This window comes from Mchenga conophoros, linkage group LG14 (assembly GCF_057382185.1).
Source record: "Mchenga conophoros isolate Kocher_MC1m ecotype Shallow Benthic linkage group LG14, M_conophoros_male_GT1.1, whole genome shotgun sequence".
Lineage (NCBI taxonomy): Eukaryota > Metazoa > Chordata > Actinopteri > Cichliformes > Cichlidae > Mchenga > Mchenga conophoros.
Genome location: NC_140539.1, coordinates 25,990,055 through 26,010,143, shown reverse-complemented (window position 1 = coordinate 26,010,143; position 20,089 = coordinate 25,990,055). Strand labels below are relative to the sequence as shown.

The 20,089-nt window shown below is 40.3% G+C and overlaps 1 protein-coding gene and 1 pseudogene across 2 annotated transcripts; one reads left to right on the top strand and one right to left on the bottom strand.

The window, feature by feature from the left end:
• Positions 1-980: 980 nt before the first annotated feature.
• On the top strand, positions 981-5,833 carry LOC146559852 (uncharacterized; annotated as a pseudogene).
• A 2,798-nt stretch (positions 5,834-8,631) lies between these two features.
• LOC146559851 (extracellular calcium-sensing receptor-like) lies at positions 8,632-19,661 on the bottom strand. 2 transcript variants are annotated; one of them, XM_085243636.1, is made up of 6 exons: positions 19,471-19,661; positions 19,036-19,333; positions 18,160-18,954; positions 17,781-18,008; positions 17,481-17,604; positions 8,632-9,545 (listed from the first exon to the last, which is right to left on the bottom strand). In XM_085243636.1, exons 1-6 carry the CDS (start codon positions 19,644-19,646, stop codon positions 8,632-8,634), a joined length of 2,535 nt encoding a protein of 844 aa, XP_085099762.1. In that variant the 5' UTR covers positions 19,647-19,661. The 2 variants fall into 2 exon arrangements, with proteins under 2 accessions (XP_085099762.1, XP_085099761.1); XM_085243635.1 differs by lacking the exon at positions 19,471-19,661 and having other exon boundaries at positions 19,036-19,299.
• Between the last annotated feature and the right edge of the window lie 428 nt (positions 19,662-20,089).

Sequence of the window (20,089 nt, the reverse complement as noted above, 5' to 3'; positions counted from 1 at the left end):
CCAGCAACAAAAACTAATGGCTACATTTAGAGTAATGTTTAAAAATGACTTCATTTAGCAGGGTGTTCCTTTGTTCTCTTCTTATTCTTTCTTATACTGGACCTTCATTTGGTTTGTATAAGGTGGTACTTTTTAAGACACCTCTGCCTAACTACAGTGAACTAACCTAATAATATGCTCTGGTCATCATTTTTACTCAAGTTAAGGTGTCACATCCATGAAACTTACACCACTAACCAGCATCAGTCCTACAACTTCACTCTCAAAATTAATAAATTCTGGGACAAGCAGAAACTGTATTTTTAGCGGTGCATTTTGTGGCAGGCCAGACTGCTATTAAATGCACTCTCCTAAACAAATAATTCCTTTGTAGCACCACTTCGTCTTGGTTCAGAAGAGATGTCCTGGATATACGTGATAATGTAACACGGGTGTTTATGTTTGTTCATGTTTAGCGCGTTGGGTTGTGTTTTTAAAGCGATTGTTACGTTTTTGAAGCTTTGTAATGCGACAGGTGCGATAGCCGACACCACACCTTCACCTGACGTACAACGTGACGTATGACGCACACGTCGGGTATTCACTTTCAAAACAACAATGGGGATAGAAAATATTGCTCGAGGTGGTTAATGCTCCTTTCGCTGGTTGCCAACCACCATTAAATAACAACAAGAGGAAAATATTGATCTGTTTCTCAAGTTTTGCACGTTTAAGTCGCAATTCAGACTCAAACAAAGCTGCAAAGCAGGAGAACAACATAACCATCAACTATTGATGAATAGATGGTTAACATGTGCAACTTAGAAGTAATCAGAGTTAACTGGATGTTCAATCGGGTTAAATGCAAGGTTGATTGGATTATATCTGAAGATCGTATGCTATTCGTGATAACTCTGCTAGACTCCAAATTGCTCGTCCATGCGGGAGTATCTCAAAATTAAATGAAACCATATAACACTTTTTCCCTAAAACGGACTGACATGGAACACATTAAAGTTGGATTGACACCAGCTAATCAGTCTGAAGGTAAGTGTTTTTTTCTCTTATTCGAGAGAAGTCAGAAATGCGTTCTTAGTACTGTTTGTTTTGACTTTCAAGCTACCCTACCAGGATATTTTCAGTCAAATGCTAAGAAAAAATGTCAATATCTATGAATGTGGAGACTCAAGAGACTAGTTAGGTAATAGTTGCCAATGGATTTATGAGACTTGATAGAAACTTGGACGTTTGCAACAGGTGAATCGGTGAACTACCGAGGTTGCGCCCAAATGCTTAAAGCTGTTAGCTGGTCAGTGTTTTCAGGTGTGCTTGTACTACCTGTACGGTGCGGGGTGCTGACTAAGTCATGTTAAACCCATTAAAGAGTCGAGCTCAAATATCTTTTCATTTTTGTGCACTGCTCTCTTGTCGGCACACATTTTCTGTTTATTGAAGCCTTTTGTGAATAATTTTGATCATGTAAAAACTGGGAATTGGTCCCTATTGACAATACTCTTACTTTTTGCATTGCATATGTCATTTAGGAAAGGTAATTGGTCACTGAACTTTTTGCAACTATGTGTATTTCTAAATTTTGTGGCATCAGTGCACGCAAATATATATTGTTCAGTTTGCATGTTAAAAGCCACAAACATGTAGCTAACTATAGGCTTTCTTGTGGAACTGAGAACTGCCCTGCCACTTTCAGAACATTTTCTGCCTTCATTCACATATGCCTAGGAATCACAGAACAAGAAGGGAGACCACTAAGGAGGAGTTTTATATGTTCACTGGTGACCTCGGCTGTCAAGTTCCTGGATGTGGGTATGCTGCGCAAAACTTCACAGCTCTTTGTGCCCCTCTCAGATTTCATATCAAAGATGGGGGAGAAAGTATTATGTCCATTTGAAGGTTGCTCTAAATACTTCAGTGTCCGAACATCATTTTCCAGCCATATTTCTCGAAAACATAAGTAGACAGTTCAGCAGTCAAGGCAACAAGAAATTGGAGGATTTGCCATAATACAAGGAGAGGACACAGTTAATCTATTAGAAGACAGTTGACTTTGTGTCATTTAAAAATGCAGGCTAAAATGCTCTTGCCAACCAGCACTATACAGAGCATCATAGAGGATTTTCAGGATCTTTGCAGCTGTAACAAAAGTAGACACTGAATCTAACACCATCTCTCTTTTTTTTAGATGGCAGACCAAAGAATTTGAATGACACCATTACTCTGGAGCTTGGGAATGATTTCCACTCCAACTGTCCCATGCAATCACAAGAGGAGACAGAGGTCATCCAGAGGACAGAAGTATGGTTAGAAATTGTTGTGGAGGCCATGCAAGTTAACTGCAGAAACCCTAAACGTGCATCTTGTGAAGAGGTTGCTAAGATCATTATAAACAGATACCCTCAAACATTTGCAGATTTTACTGAAAAGGGAGAAAGACTGGGTTGTGGATATTATTCACTACTAAGAAGCATCAAATCTAGAGTTCAACATGTTAATCGAGATAATACAACACATAGACTTCGTCAAACAAAGAGAACCAGGAATGAGGAAGACTGCAGTCCCAACAGTAATGCAACCTCACATAAAAAAGTTAGATGCCTTGCAGATAGCTATGGCTGTATAAATTGGCAGCCAGTTGAACTTCCTCAGGGGGAAACGCCAGCTTCTTTAGAGGAAAAGAAACACATCTTGTTAACAATTTTTAATTCAGAAGGACCTGGAGCTGTGGAGAGACCTGATGTGGATGACTTCATGTGCATCACATATATTTCTCAGCGGCAGCTTATCAACAGTTGTCCCTCACTTTCAGTAGCTGAAATTCAGGAGCAGTGGCCATTCTTGTTTACTCGGAAAGGTCTTTCGAACCACTTTTACAAACTCACAGGCATCGATGTCAGTGAGTGCTTAGGTCAGGCCCTCGTAACCAAAGGCAGAAGGATTGTTAACTATTTCTCCACCCAGAAGCTCAAATGGAACCTTGGTATAAGGACACTCATCCAGCAGATAGAAAGTGAGGGAGTTTTGACCAACAACAAGGTTGGCACAGCAGCCATACTTCTCATGATGAAGTATTACAAGGAAGATGAAGACTCCCTCTTTGTCTTAGCAAATGTAAGCTTTTTTCATACAGCTCTACAGGGAGTGCAGAATTATTAGGCAAGTTGTATTTTTGAGGAATAATTTTATTATTGAACAACAACCATGTTCTCAATGAACCCAAAAAACCCATTAATATCAAAGCTGAATGTTTTTGGAAGTAGTTTTTAGTTTGTTTTTAGTTTTAGCTATTTTAGGGGGATATCTGTGTGTGCAGGTGACTATTACTGTGCATAATTATTAGGCAACTTAACAAAAAACAAATATATACCCATTTCAATTATTTATTTTTACCAGTGACACCAATATAACATCTCCACATTCACAAATATACATTTCTGACATTCAAAAACAAAAACAAAAAACAAAAAAATCAGCGACCAATATAGCCACCTTTCTTTGCAAGGACACTCAAAAGCCTGCCATCCATGGATTCTGTCAGTGTTTTGATCTGTTCACCATCAACATTGCGTGCAGCAGCAACCACAGCCTCCCAGACACTGTTCAGAGAGGTGTACTGTTTTCCCTCCTTGTAAATCTCACATTTGATGATGGACCACAGGTTCTCAATGGGGTTCAGATCAGGTGAACAAGGTGGCCATGTCATTAGTTTTTCTTCTTTTATACCCTTTCTTGCCAGCCACGCTGTGGAGTACTTGGACGCGTGTGATGGAGCATTGTCCTGCATGAAAATCATGTTTTTCTTGAAGGATGCAGACTTCTTCCTGTACCACTGCTTGAAGAAGGTGTCTTCCAGAAACTGGCAGTGGGACTGGGAGTTGAGCTTGACTCCATCCTCAACCCGAAAAGGCCCCACAAGCTCATCTTTGATGATACCAGCCCAAACCAGTACTCCACCTCCACCTTGCTGGCGTCTGAGTCGGACTGGAGCTCTCTGCCCTTTACCAATCCAGCCACGGGCCTAATCCATCTGGCCCATCAAGACTCACTCTCATTTCATCAGTCCATAAAACCTTAGAAAAACCAGTGTTGAGATATTTCTTGGCCCAGTCTTGACGTTTCAGCTTGTGTGTCTTGTGCAGTAGTGGTCGTCTTTCAGCCTTTCTTACCTTGGCCATGTCTCTGAGTATTGCACACCTTGTGCTTTTGGGCACTCCAGTGATGTTGCAGCTCTGAAATATGGCCAAACTGGTGGCAAGTGGCATCTTGGCAGCTGCACGCTTGACTTTTCTCAGTTCATGGGCAGTTATTTTGCGCCTTGGTTTTTCCACACGTTTCTTGCGACCCTGTTGACTATTTTGAATGAAACGCTTGATTGTTCGATGATCACGCTTCAGAAGCTTTGCAATTTTGAGACTGCTGCATCCCTCTGCAAGATATCTCACTATTTTTGACTTTTCTGAGCCTGTCAAGTCCTTCTTTTGACCCATTTTGCCAAAGGAATGGAAGTTGTCTAATAATTATACACACCTGATATAGGGTGTTGAGGTCATTAGACCACACCCCTTCTCATTACAGAGTTGCACATCACCTAATATGCTTAATTGGTAGTAGGCTTTCGAGCCTATACAGCTTGGAGTAAGACAACATGCATGAAGAGGATGTGGACAAAATACTCATTTGCCTAATAATTCTGCACTCCCTGTATGTTTAATGCTGTTGCTTGCTGTCCTGTTATATTTTTTTTATTTGTTACATAAAATGTCTTGGTCCTTTTTCTGGCAGGAAACATCTACCAGGATGTCCCTTGAAGCAGAGAGCAACCTGCCCATCACCCCAAGGCTGATTATGCTTGGTAAGAAGTCATTTATGAAATAGAGCTGATTAGACCATATTAGAATTTCTGTTTGGCACAGGAGCTTTTCGTGGACACAGGTATCCAGTGTCTGTTTTGTTAGCTCAAATTTCTGTAATTTCCTTTATAAACCAAGGTTGTTGGACAAGTGTCTCAGTGAATCCAGCAAAGTAACAATATCAAATTTCACAATACATATTACTGATCAACGTAGTAGTCTAGCTACACCAACAGCAGAAATACTGAAGTCAATACTGTAAAGTTTAACAGCAGCACAAACTATGAACTCCAAAATAACCATAGAGTTGATTCATCTCTGGTAATTTAACTGGGCTGACTGTTTGTTAGGTGTGTTTAATGTGCAGAATAATTCCCAATTATGTACAATTATAATATGTTAAAACGGACTTATGTACATAAGGCCATTAATAATTAACAGTACGTAGCTATTTGCTTTATGACTATCTAGACAGTGTGAAGAAGTGAAGTATTACAATTATTTTATGTTGCATAATGACAACATGTTGCCCCTATACATTTAAGGACAAAGTTCAGTGACCGCCACCTGCTGGATGGTGAGTGCAGAGGGGCGTGTAATTGTTGAGCTGGACAAAGAGAACACCTTTGCTGATGCAATGTCAGTCTCTGACATTGATGTATTCAACCTGGAATACCAGGAGTCAGCGTGTGCAAGTTTTTTGTAAGGATAAACCCTGAAGAGGGAACAAAATGTACCTCCAAGGTTGGGACAAGCAGAAAGACTGGGACCACTGTGAAGCGAAAGGTTGTTTACATTAACCCTCATGTCACAACTTTCCTCCAGCGGCTTACTGAATTTGAGTGGAGAACTTCAAATTAGGTAACTGTTGCCATTTTTAGTGAATTTCTTGTATAATTTAAGTGACCAATGTGTTGTTACCTGTGTCTCCACAGATGATCCATGGCCCATGCTTTCTGGACATTTACACAAGACGAACAACAATGAAGACAAGCTCTCTTGCCATCTTGCAAGACGCTGTCTCTGTCCAATAGGTTTTTTGAGTGCAACAGTTTTGATTTTTTTCCCTTCTTTTACCTGTTTGTTAAAAATTATTTCAGCTACTTACACTTTAATTGTCACATGTATTGGCTCACCCTACAAATCAATGAACTCAGTCCACAAAGCAAGATCAGGGTTCAGTGCAGGTCAGTCAAGTTCCTTCACACCACACACGCTCATCCATGTCGTGGACCCTGTTTTGTGCAATGATTTGGTGGTGTGAGCCAGTATTTTGGACAAAGTGTATATAAAGGCAGAAGTGTGGGGCTTGATATTATATTCATTACAATTCACTTTATTTGTATGGTGCCAACAAAATGAATGCCAAGGCACTTCAAAACCCTACAAAATATAACTAAGAAAACCCAACACTTGAGCATATGTTGTCTGCCATGATATGGATATGACATAATATCGTTATTGTTTGTACAACCATCTGAGAAAATAATGTATTACATGGTTTAGTAAAAACAAGTGCTTCCTCAATGAAAATGTTTTCGGTTCTTTTTAGTTTTTGATTTTGGAAATGTGTATTTCAGCAGGGAAAAATCAGTGATAATAAATAAAGTGGTGTAAAGCACATGAATTATATTTTGTGTGTGTCTATCTATCTATCTATCTATCTATCTATCTATCCATCCATCCATCCATCCATCCATCCATCCATCCAATTTTTTTTTGGAACCCTCCAGTCTCTTACAGTATGTTACTGTTAACTGAAATTTCGGTAAAATTACGACCTGTTAAACGGTAAATGACCGCCTGTTGGGACACGGTATCCTCTAGCAGAGATGAATATTTTTGGTACTGATGATGCGTGATAACGGTAAGTTACTGGTTAATAAATTGCAGTTTATTACCTTGCAGCGGGCTTACAGTGGCATACCGTGAATAAACAGTAGTATACCAATTTTTTAATCACAGTATGATGTTACTTTGTTGACGTAATTTACGACATAACGACATAACGGTATCTCACTGGCGTCACTGTTGCCAGTGAGATACCGTAAAAAAGGCTACGGCGTGTTACCATAATTTGTCCAAGAGTATTATACCACACCAGCAAAAAACTGTATCATCCTGCAGAGCATTAAGCTACCGTAACACAGCACAGTGAGGCCAGTATGTTACCGTAAAGTGGCAATGAAAAGTCTAACAGTGTATACAAAGGCCCATTTAAATATAAATTAACAATGGAAAGAACAATTCACTACAAATAATGTACTAAAAAAATCTTTTTCCTATACAGTACTTTTATACTCTTAGAACTTTATACAAGTTACAGTCATCCATTCACTTACACTTTCACATCTGTGATGCATAGATGTGATATTAAGATCTGTCATCAGTCTGATACTAATTCAGTCTGAAGTTAATAGGAAATGGTAAGGAAAATTTACACCATTGAACCCTACTCTAAAAACATGTCATGGACTTAACAATGTCTTTGAAGTATGGTTTAAGAAAGTGTTTAAAGATTTTACAGCATGTGTAGCGCCATCTTGTATCAGTACAGAACTTGATATCACTGGGTTGGTTGGTTGGTGTTACATTTTTTGCTTGGTGTACTGAAATAGGGCAATCCACCTGTGGCCCTAATGCTTGGGTTTGTAGACCCACTTTGCAAATGACAGTTGTGTGGATAAGTGCGTCTTTGCGCCAGCTGCAGATGAAGAGGTAACAGAGAACAAAGGCAACAGCAAATAATCAGCAGTTTAGAGATATTTCAAACATCTGACACCAAAAGATTTATTTGTTTATTTACTGTAACTTGTGTTTACACTAAAAACTCATCTTTTAAAGTACCACATATTATATTTTGTTTTAAATCCTATACAAAGGAAGAGCTTTACTGTTATTGCTTTTACTGATATAGTAAGAGATTTTTTTTTCATCCATCCATCCATTCGCTTATCCTTTTCAGGGTCGCGGGGGGCGCTGGAGCCTATCCCAGCTGTCATAGGGCAAGAGGCGGGGTACACCCTGGACAGGTCGCCAGTCTGTCGCAGGGCCAACACACAGGGACAGACAACCATTTGCACTCTCATTCACTCGCACATTCACACAATGGCAATTTGGATTTTCCAATTAACCTATCCCCTCAAGCTGCATGTCTTTGGACGGTGGGAGGAAGCCGGAGTACCCGGAGGGAACCCACGCAAACACGGGGAGAACATGCAAACTCCACACAGAAAGACCCCGGCCTGATGTTGGAATTGAACTCAGGACCTTCTTGCTGTGCGGCAACAGTGCTAACCACCGTGCTGCCCCAGATTTTTTTTTACTTTCCTTATTTCATTTGCCATATATATGTGTAGCTGCTCTTTGAGAACCATGCATTAAACACATACATGCACAAAGCAAAACAATTGATGGAGTTGCATTGTGGTGCGCACAAAAATTTGATAATGGCAATGGAAACCTCTTGAAAATGAAAATGAACAGGTTATAGAAGAACAGGTACTCTTACTGATTTTATCTGCAGTGGCATGTAATTCAAATTTCAAACTTCCAGGGTTTGACATAAAATAAAGACAAAATAAAGGCATGCCATGATAAATATATGATTGACTCAATAACCTCTAGCTAGCAGTGCCTTGGTATGCTTTTTTTTTACCTAGTTGCAAACTAAGTAATGAAAATGCATCAGGAAGGAGAAGGAGCTTATTCATATTCTGACAGGATGGTGACAAACTAATTTGGGAAAAATAATAAGAGTAAAATACCATTTTACTAAATTCAATTTTCAAAGTGAATTTGGTACCTTCTTCCCCATCATATTCCTTTTTGTATTTTTCTCTGGCTTCAGTAAGATTATATAACATTTGGGTATGAAGATGCAAATTAGCAGTCCAAAACTAGATGCAAGTATAGCAAATATTTCTACAGCAACACTGAACTTCCCAGGGGAGCTAACGTATGCTGGGATAAATGTAATCCATACTGCACAGAATATCAGCATGCTGAAAGTGATAAACTTGGCCTCATTGAAATTATCGGGTAGTTTTCGTGCTAAAAATGCAAAAATAAAACATAAAATAGCCAGAAGTCCTATATAACCAAGAACAGCCCAAAAGCCTACAGCTGAGCCAAGGGCACACTCTAAGATGATTTTATCTTTGAATTGTAACAAATTCTTAGATGGAAAAGGAGGAAAAGTTGTTAACCAGATGATACAAATGACAACTTGTATAAGAGTGAATGCTGTAACACAGAGTCTCTGCTGTGTCTGCCCAAACCATTTTTTAACATTACTACCTGGACGTGTAGCTCTGAAAGCCATTAAAACAACTATTGTTTTTCCCAGAAGACAAGAGATACAGAGGACAAAGGTGATGCCAAATGCTACATGTCGGAGCATACAGGACCAATCAGAGGGCTGACCAATGAAGGTCAGAGAACACAGGAAGCACAGAATTAAGGAGAAGAGCAGCAGGAAGCTCAATTCAGAGTTGTTTGCCCTCACTATAGGAGATTTCCTATACTTGAAGAAAATGAGTATCACACCAATTGTCATGCATGCCCCAAATAAAGATGCTGCAGTGAGCAGTGCTCCCATAATTTCTTCATATGACAGAAACACTGCTTCCTTCTTGATACAGGAATCTCTTCTTTCATTTGACCAAAACTCAGGTAGACATCTCACACAGGTGACAGAATCTGGAAATTAATATTGATGCAGATGTTACAAGTTGTTAAATTTAATGAGCACAATTTCATATGTGTTTGCATTTAAAACATCCATGAAACATCCTACTGATGCTGTACAATTACAAGGTGATAAACAATATGTTTATTAAGTTAAGCACACAGGTATACTGGTTTGTGATCAAGTAAGGATTAACAGATGTGATGTCTAGAGAGGAGACGGCATGCATCCCACTTTGGATGGAGCAGCTCTCATTTCTAGAAGTCTTGCCAAATGTATTAATTCCCCCCAAAACCTGACTATCCAGAGTTGGGACCCAGAAGCAGAGTTGCAGTCTTACACGCCTCTTTGCAGCTTCTCTCCTCCCATTATTCCCCAAAACCCCATCTCCTCAGAGACAGTGTCAGCTCCCAAACAGACAAAAAAACAAACTAAAAACCGGCAAAAAACAACTTAAACATAAAAAATCGCAAAGAAGGGACAATAAAATAATGCGCTTCTACAACAAAGAGTAAAACAGTAAAATGTGGATTATTAAATATTAGGTCTCTCTCTTCCAAGTCTTTTAGTCTGTTCGTACATTAATTAATAATTGATTAACAAATTGATTTACTCTGCCTTACAGAAACCTGGTTACAGCAGAATAATTACGTTAGTTTAAATGAATCAACACCCCTGAGCCATAGTAACTATCAGGGCTGAGGGGTCGGTGTGGCAGCAGTTTTCCACATCAACTTATTAATCAACCAAAGACCAAGACAGACTTTTAATTCATTTGAAAGCCTGATGCTTAGCCTTGTTCAAAACTCAAAAAACAGTCTTATTTGTTATTATCTTCCACCTGGGCCTTATACAGAGTTTCTGTCTAATTTCTCAGACTTTTTATCTGATTTACTGGTCAGATCAAATAAAATAATTATTGCTGGTGATTTTAACATCCATGTAAATGCTAAATATGACAGACTCAACACAACATGTCTGAAACTAGCACCACTGAATGAACAATGGGCTGGGAGGTCCATTCCTTGATCATTAATATGCAAATTCTCATGACCATTGATCAATCAATCAAATTTATTTATATAGCACATTTAAAGTCCGAAGTACACCAAAGTGCTTTCCAGTAAAACCATGATACAGGTAAAATCACAATATGAAATATAAATTACAGATATAAAATATAAAATAATTACATAATCTAAATGCAGAGCCAGATGTAAATTATCCTAATTAGCCTCGAATGCCAGGTTAACACCAGGCTAAGCAAAGAAACCCTCCCTCTCCTCAGCCACCTCCTTCAGCTTGTCCGGGAAAACACCAAGGTGTTCCCAGGCCAGCCGAGAGATATAATCTCTCCAGCGAGTCCTGGGTCTCCTCCCAGTGGGACATGACCGTAACACCTCATCCAGGAGGTGCCCAGGAGGCATCCTTATCAGATGCATGAACCATCTCAACTGGCTCCTTTCAATGTGGAGGAGCAGCGGCTTTACTCTGAGCCCCTCCCAGATGGCTGAACTTCTCACCCTCTCTAAGGGAGAGGCAAGGGAGAGCAATCTCGTTCTTTCAGTCGCTACCCACAGCTCATGACCATAGGGTGAGGGTAGGGACGTAGATCGACCGGTAAATTGAGAGCTTCCCTTTTACGCTCAGCTCTCTCTGCTTCCTTCTCCCGTGACTCATGAAGAAGACCCCGAGATACTTAAACTCCTCCACTTGGGGCAGGAACTCTTTTTCAGCCTTTTCCAGGTCCATGGCCTCAGATTTGGAGGTACTGATTTTCATTCCTACCGCTTCACACTTGGCTGCAAACCATTCCAGCACGAGCTGAAGGCCATCACCTGATGAAGCCAACAGAACCACATCATCCACAAAAAGCAAAGATGAGATTCTGAGACCACTCAAATAAAAGCCTTCCGACACTTGGCTACGCCTAGAAATTCTGTCTATAAAAATTACAAACAGAACCTGTGACAAAAGCAGCCCTGGCGGAGCCCATCACCCATCTGAAATGAGACCAACTTTTTGCCGGCTATGTGGACCAATCTCTTGCAACAGTTGAATAAGGATTGAATGGCATGTAGCCATGGGAGAGATACCCCATACTCTGTTAACATCTCCCACAGGACACTCCGAGGGACATGGTCGAATGCCTTCTCCAAATACACAAAACACACGTGGACTGGTTGGGCAAACTCCCATGCACCCTCAAGTATCCTCGAGTGGATAAAGAGTTGGTCCAGTGTTCCATGACAAAACTGCACTGTTCCTCCTGTATGTGAGGTCCAGCTAACGGATGGACTCTTCTTTCCAGCACCCTGGCATAGACTTTCCCAGGGAAGCTGAGGAGTATGATCCCCCTGTAATTGGAACACACCCTCTGGTGGGAACCACCATCCGGTCTGCCATTCCAGAGGTAACGCACAACATTGAAGAGGTGTGTCAGCCAAGACAGCCTTAAAAAATCCAGAGCATTCAGGAACTCAGGGCAATTTTCTCAGTCGAAGTTAGCAGCGCTACACCCGCACTATGCACAGTGCAGGTAGAGTACCACTTTCCCCTTCTGAGTCGCCTGACGGTTTGCCAAAATCTCTTTGAGGCAGTCCAATATCCGTGCAGTGACGAGTCCCGAGCCATGTTCTGCTTGGCCTGTCCGTACCTATCAGCTGCCTCTGAAGTCCCACAGGCTAACCAAGCCTGATAGGACTCCTCCTTCAGCCTGGTGGCTCCTTCATCTCTGGTGTCCACGATTTGGTTCAGGGGTTACCAGCATGACATTCACCAACCACCTTGCAGCACAGTGCAGTGATTTTGGTAATGGAGGTGCTGAATATGGTCTATTTGGACTCAATGTCCACAGATTCCCTCAGAATGCTGTTGAAGCTCTGCCGGAGGTGTGCATTGAAGATCTTGTGGACTGGGGCCTCTGCCAGGCGTTCCCAGTGCACACTCACTATATGTTTAGGTCTGTCCAGCATCCTCCACCTGATCCAACTCACTACCAGGTGGTGATCAGTTGACAGCTCAGCCCGTCTCTTTACCTGAGTGTCCAGAACATATGGCCGCAGGTCTGGTAATACGATTATAAAATCAATCATCGACTTCCAGCCTAGAGCATTCTGGTGCCACGTGCACTTATGAACACTTATGTTCGAACATGGTGTTTGTTATGGTCAAATTGGGGTTTGCACAGAAGTCCGCGGTTAGGTCTAGAGAAGCTTTTCCTCCCAGTTATGCCCCCCGAGTCTCACTGTCATTGCCCACATGAGCATTGAAACCCCCACCCCAAGAGGGACTCCAAAGGGCTGGGTACTTTGAACTGCCACTTGGCACATAAGCATAGATGACGGTCAGGACCCATTCCACGACCTGAAGGCGCAGGGGTAAACCCTCTTGTCCACCGGGAGAAACCCCAATGTACAGGCAGCAAGCCAAGGTGATACTATGGATACCCACCCCAGCCTGCTGCCTCTCACCAGGGGCAGCTCCAGACTGAGAAACTCTCCAGGTCCGCCAGAGCCTCCGCTCCTGGCCGCCACCCAGCACCCAACCCCTACCCCATCTCCTGCAGGTGGTGGCCTGCAGGACGGTGGACCCATGTCCCCTTTTTGGGCTGTGCCTGGCAGGCCCCATGGGCTAAGGCCCATTAACCAGACACCCTTGGGCACCCTCACCGGGCCTTGCTCCTGGGCAGGGCCCCGGTAACCCTATCCCGGGCAGGGTTAACTGTTCCCTTGATGTTCTACTCATAGGGGTTTTCTGAATCACTCTTTGGTCCCTCACCCAGGACCAATTTGCCATGGGAGACCCTACTAGGGGATACAAGCCCCCGGACAACATAGCCCCTGGGGTCCCTGGGACACATAAACCCTCCACCACGACAAATACAATTGTAACCATTGGAGAAAAAAAATTTACTCATAATCATCTCAAAGATTGTAACATTATCTACAGCTACTTTCAGTACCACTGGTACTTATTTTGAGTATTTTTCTCCAATTGATCTTTCTGAGTTAACTTCAGTAATTACTTCCCATTTGCACATAGAAGCCCTACCATTAATAATGCATCAGTCTTAAATATGATCAACCTATCTCTAATAATCAGCTATGTACCACAGGCCTTCAATCTGCCAATAGTTAAACCATTACTTGGAAAGACATCTCTTGACCCTGCTGGCCAATCTCCTACCTTTGTTTCTTTTCAAAAATTCTTGAATGAGTAGTTATCAAACAGCTAACTGATCATCTACAGAGGAATGGCTTATTTGAAGAGTTTCAGTCAGGATTCAGTGCTCATCACAGTACAGAAACAGAAAGCTTTAGTGAAGGTTACAAATTATCTTCTTATGGCCTCAGACAATGCATTCATCTCTGTGCTTGTCCGGTTAGACCTCAGTGCAATGTTTGATAATGTAGACCATAATATTCTATTACAACGATTAGAGTGTGCTGTAGACATTACAGGTACTGCATTGCAGTGGTTTGTATCATAGCTATCAAGTAAACGGAGAGTCCTCTTCACACAGTAAGGTCAATTATGGAGTTCCACATGGTTCTAATTGTGTTTACATTACACATGCTTCCCTTAGGAGGTATAATCAGAAGGCATAGCATACATTTTCACCGCTATGCAGATGACACCCAACTTTATCTATCCATGAAGCCAGATACCAATTAGTTTGACCGAAAGGAATGTCTTAAAAGACAAAGACCTGGATGACCTCTAATTTTCTACTTCTAAATTCAAATAAAACTGAGGTTATTGCACTGGCCTGAAAATCAAAGACATATGGTATCTAACCAGATTCTTGTTCTGGATGGCATTACCTTAGCCTCCAGTAACACTGTGAGGAAACTTGAAGTCAAATATTAAACAAATATGTAGGACTGCTTTTTACCATTTGCTCAATATCTCTAAAATTAGAAATATCCTATCTCAGAGTGACACTAAAAAACTAGTGCATGCATTTAGTACATCTACGCTGGAGTATTTTTAATTGGTTTGTCATTAGGATGTCCTAAAAACTCCCTGAAAAGCCTCCACGTAATCCAAAATACTGCAGCAAGATTATGGACAGGAACTAGAAAGAGAGTGTACTGTATATTTCTCCAATATTGGCTTCCCTTCCCTGTTAAATCCAGAATTGAATTTAAAATCGGGCTTCTCATTTTTAAGCTCTTGAATACTCAGGTCGCATCTTATCTTAATAACCATATCACCCTATTAGAGCACTTCACTCTTGGACTGCAAGCTTACTTGTGGTTTCTGGAGTATTTAAAAGTAGAATGGGAGCCAGAGCCTTTGGTTTTCAGGCTTCTTTTTCTACTTTTGAACCAGCTTTCAACAACAACAACAGCCTCAAGGCAACAGTTGTTGCAATTTAGAGCTGTATGACTAAAATTGAATTAAATTAAATTGAGCATCCATCAGTGTTTGTGATTGTGGCATACTTTTTATTTAAATTTTACAAGGAGTTATAATAGATTTTCTATACTTTCCAGATATTATTCCAAATATTATTTAGTGTTTAATATTTAGCCTCAGTGGTGTTATCAGATAGAGAAAAACATTTATTGAGTATTAATCACCATTAATTGTATTAACTCTAAGTTTAGAACAAAGGATTGTGGTAAATATTAAACACTGACTATAACTGAGAGGCTAACATAAGAGTTACTTTACAGAAAAAAAGCAGACTATGTATAATCCTGGTTTTGTAAGGCATTAAAATATATTGTAATGGACTGGATTACAAGTTAATCCAATTGTTGTGTTATTACTGTTTTCAGAATTGCCACACAGTTTTGGCAGATATGCTCCACACCTGCAAAGAAGTAATTTACTGAGTATCCTTGAAGGTGTAATAGTCTAAAACAGGAGTCTCAAACTCAAATGAGCCACGGGCCACTGCTGGCACCACCATCTCATTGGAGGGCCACTTTCATGTTCAAGTAGTACAAAAAACCCAAACAAACCAGAAAACACCCACTAATATTTCCTAAAATGTTGTATTTTGTTTGTTTGTTTTAAATTTCAAATATTGTATAACAAGACAAAACTGCAAACATGAAAGGAATTCTTTTTCTCACTCTTAACTGAAGCCTTTCATTGAACTACCAAATAAACAAATTGGTACGCTCTTTCTGGCCAAACACGTGACAGCACTTCTGCTATAATTTTGTTCATATTTAACAAAATAAAAATGCAGACGTAAGTGTACACATTAGTTTTTGACTCTCATTGAACTGGCACAGCCAATCCTTCCACGTGTGTGTACTCTCTTGCTACCTCAGCCAGGTCAACGGCTCCATACCGTAGTAAAGAGACCTCTGGCTAATATGTCGGGTTCTGTGTTGGGCTCATAGCCAGGAACTAGCTTTACTGTCTGGGTCAACTTTGCTAGTGAGAGACAGAGAGAGGTGTTGAAAGGCTGCTCCAACTGAACTCTATTGGTTCGGAGGAAAACACGAACACAGCGTACAGTCTAGTCTTAACAGCTTACTTACAACTGGGCTCGTCAAGCATTCTTTTTGGCTGGAGTGGTTGTTATTATATTTACATGCTTCCATCTCCTGTTTCTGGTCGGTGAGAACTCATACTTTTTGACTCCCCTTTTTCTCCCTCGCTCACACTCACACACATAACGGAGAGGCAGTCCCACACTGTCTCCCTAAAGCACAGACTACACTGGCTACATTCTTAAAGGGCAATACCTGTAACACTCTGCTCACATTGCCTTCATATTAAATTATGTTTTGAATAATAATTTAAATTCTTCACATCAATATGCAGTCCGCAAGTAGAGGGGCCGCAAGTTTGAGAACCCTGGTCTAGAGGCTGTTAAGCCTGTCAATTATATCAGCTACCTATGACAGAGAGTCTGTAGAACAACATGTGTTACTGTTCCAAATAAACTCAGAAACAGAATAACCGACTGTCTCTGTCTTCTGTTGGAGAGACACTACAATATAAATAAAAAGACCTGATGAAATTTGGCACAGACTATATCTTTATATTTCTATTTTGACTTGTAAGTTGTGCATGTTATTGCGGGTCTCTGTGTGTAAAATTTATTATTATTTCTATTATTATTATTAGCAACAACAAGACTAAATACAACGTCTTGAATAAACCTGTTCTTTTTTTCCATGTAAACTTTTATCTAATTCTTTTTATCAATTCTACTTCATGACCGAGACATGGATAAGCAGCAGAAAATGAATGGATGATTTCTTCTTCATCATATTGGTTACTAGTTTCATGTATTTTAAATTATGAGTATATATGTGAAAAAATGCACATATAGTTCTATGCAGCTCTGTAAAAATCCAAAACCGTCAACTGAAACAATGCCCAACATAAATCTGTCTCCTTACTGTTGAAATGTTATGATTCTGTGACTATTAGTTAAATAGTTTTACTTAGTTTGAGAAGGAAATCGAAATTACGGAGCCCCGCAGGGGACATGGGAGGGATCTCGCAAAAGTTTTGCGAGATCTCGCAAAACAAACTCGGGATCTCGCAAAAGTTTTGCGAGATCTCGCAAAAGTTTTAGCCGCATTCTTCCCGCTAGCTCGAAGCTAACGGGAGGTCGAGACCTACTACAGCCGGGAGGAACACCGCTTTCCCGGCACATCGTGCCTCGACCTCCCGGTCGGCTTCGAGCCGGCATCCGAAGAATGCGGCTAAAAGTTTTGCGAGATCCCGAGTTTCTTTTGCGAGATCTCGCAAAACTTTTGCGAGATCCCGAGTTAGTTTTGCGAGATCTCGCAAAAGTCCGTCTTAATTTTTTTTTCTCCCATGTCCCCTGCAGGGCTCCGTACTAAATGCATATTATGTCTGCATAAAAACAAACATCACGATTATTAAATAGTTCTCGTATGACCGTCCTACATGGCTAACTTTGCTTTGTAATGCACCAAAGTTAAAATGAAATGTCACCACACCTGTAACATTGCTGATCTGTCCCTCTGCACATCTTATACAGTCATAGCAGCAAACAGGCCTTCCTTTCTGGAGAACCTTGCGTGTTCCTGGGGGACATTTCTCACTGCAAACTGACACAGGAACCTGCATGATCAAGAAAATTAAACTGCATATGGACTTTAAGAAAAAAATGAAGTTCTCTGTCAAACAATTTCTTAATTTTGAAAGATCAAAACCAAAATACTGTAAAACAAATTAAATACATATTTATAAATTGAAAAAAATAAAACAAAAAACCCCAAAGTTGCATGAATGTGTACCTGCTTTGTGTTTCTTGCCCAAATTAAAGCCTTGTTTTGCAAATTTAGCTGTTTTTCTGGAGCCAATGATGTATCATAAAGACCAACTGTGACAAACTCCACAACGCCGTTTTCTCTTGGCTGCCAGTTTATAATTTCATACTTTGCTGCTGGATCTCCATTCTCATTAAAGTAAACCTCATCTCTTTCCTTTGTTGTGATGTGAATCTTTCGTATGTGTTGCAAAACCTAAGATAACATGCCAAAACTCAGTTACTTGCAATAGAGATATCTTGGACACCTAATGGTCAAAGATTATGAAAGACAAAATATTTTTTTAATTATGACAACAATGTTCGTGCTAATGTGATTTAATCTTTTAAGTTGGTGTAAAGCTCACCGTGAATGGATCTAGCTGCACATTTTTGTTACATGTTTTATTACAGCTGAGGATATTGTGAAGTGCATGTGCCACTGCATACACTGCTTTATATACATTATTAAAGATAGGCATGAGAGACATATCAGTGAAGCTGTTTTGAACTCCGTTCAGATCTTCATGTCCAGTACACTCTCTCTGAATGTCTGCTGATGATTTCAACTCCTTGAACTTACAACTAAATAGTGTCTCCCAGAACTCAATAAAGAGTTCATTATTAGATGAATTCAGTGGCTTAACATCCAGTATGAACTCTCTCAGGCCAGTGACATGTGCTTTAGGAATGGAAAGACCTATGGCACCATTCAGTATGTGATGTATATCCATTTTTGCTGTTTGTGAATCAAATATCCACGACTCAGTGCCTACCCACTGGTACCCAGACAAGTTATGGTATGAAAACTCATGTAGCAGCACATCCAGATCCACATGGGAAAGGAATGCAACAATTACCCTGGAGGTTGAAGCCTTTATAATTTCAATTATCTTTTGTATTTTCACATATGGATCTGTCCTAAAAAAAGATACAGAATACTCCAGACAGATGCCCAGCTGCTGTGCAGTTTCCTTGAAGGTGGCCATGCCATTATTTCCATAATCATTATTGGTTCGAATAGCTCCAACCCAAGTCCATCCAAAATGCTTGACCAAATGTGCCAGGGCTCTGCTCTGGTAGTAGTCACTGGGTATTGTTCTGAGGAAGGATGGGTACTTAGTTTTGTCACTGAGACAAGCACATGTGGCAAAGTGACTGATCTAAGAGAATAAAAATATTTTTTAAACATTATATATATCTTTATATATATATAAAATGTATAAAGAAAGAAGCCTACCCACCACTGGCAGAACAAATGGTCCAATAACAGTAGCTACTGCAATGGATGGAGAAGAAGAGGTCTCTCCTATTATCGCCTGCACATGTGCAGGTCTGGTACATGGTGCCTTCGGGGGTACAGACACAATTTCATTTCCATTAGCCAAAGCCAGTGTGACACCTACACTTCTGGCCACAGATCCACAAGTATCATAGATTTTATAGCCCACAGAGATTCCTGGCAGTAGGTCTGTACTGTTATTAATCTCCTCAATTGCAAAAAGCATAGTCTGTGCAAATTGGAAATCTCTGAAATTTAAACTTGAGACATTTACAAATAATTGGAATTGCATCACATTTTCCCTTAAAACTTGGAAAAAACATTTCAAAGGATGTTTAAAGCCAAGAATTGATGAATTTCTTAAATGACTGTGTTAAATTCATTTCTTATCATTTACCTGGTACATTGTAGTGGCATTGGTTTGTGTGTGTAGTTGTCCATTCTGTCTTCCCAGCTGCTGTGAAAAGAGAACATCCCCCCTAATATAAAATCCCCATCTTTTGATAGGACTGGGTTCCCAGAATCACCTCTCTGCGTGCACACTGGGTCCTCAGCTTGAGAAAAAGAAGCCATCAATAATAATTGGAGAAGTGCCCACCCCTGCTCTGGCCATCTGTGTGAGGATGCCAAGTCTAGAGCTAAACCACTTAATGCCATTATAAATGCCTTCGTGTAAATGAAAGACTTGCACTGATATTTATACCTTCTGGTGCAACCTAAGATGTAATAACAGAAGAGAGATGATGCATTCTCAGGTTGAGGAAGAGGAGGAACATGTCCAATTATACAATTTTATGGAGGTTACTTTTTGTAAAAGAAGGAAATGCAGTTTAGGTGTGTAGGTATGTAATATGTAGTTATAATACAAAAAGTGATTCACTATAAATAAATATGCACTGAAAAATTATGAAATTATAGTGGCTTCTTCCTACAGTAAGTGACAAAAAAGTTGTTATTATTACTTTCTTAGAAAACACATACTTATTTATTAATTCAATTAAAATAATTGAGCTGCC

Bases quoted from the DNA above. Each gene is read 5' to 3' on its own strand.
- LOC146559851 (XM_085243636.1), bottom strand. From the start codon at position 19,646: ATGGCTTCTTTTTCTCAAGCTGAGGACCCAGTGTGCACGCAGAGAGGT. The intron at 17,605-17,780 runs GTACACATTCAT...TTGATCATGCAG, and splicing joins GGGCAAGAAACACAAAGCAG to GTTCCTGTGTCAGTTTGCAG. The intron at 9,546-17,480 runs GTGTGGTGACAT...ATTAATTTCCAG, and splicing joins ACAGATCAGCAATGTTACAG to ATTCTGTCACCTGTGTGAGA.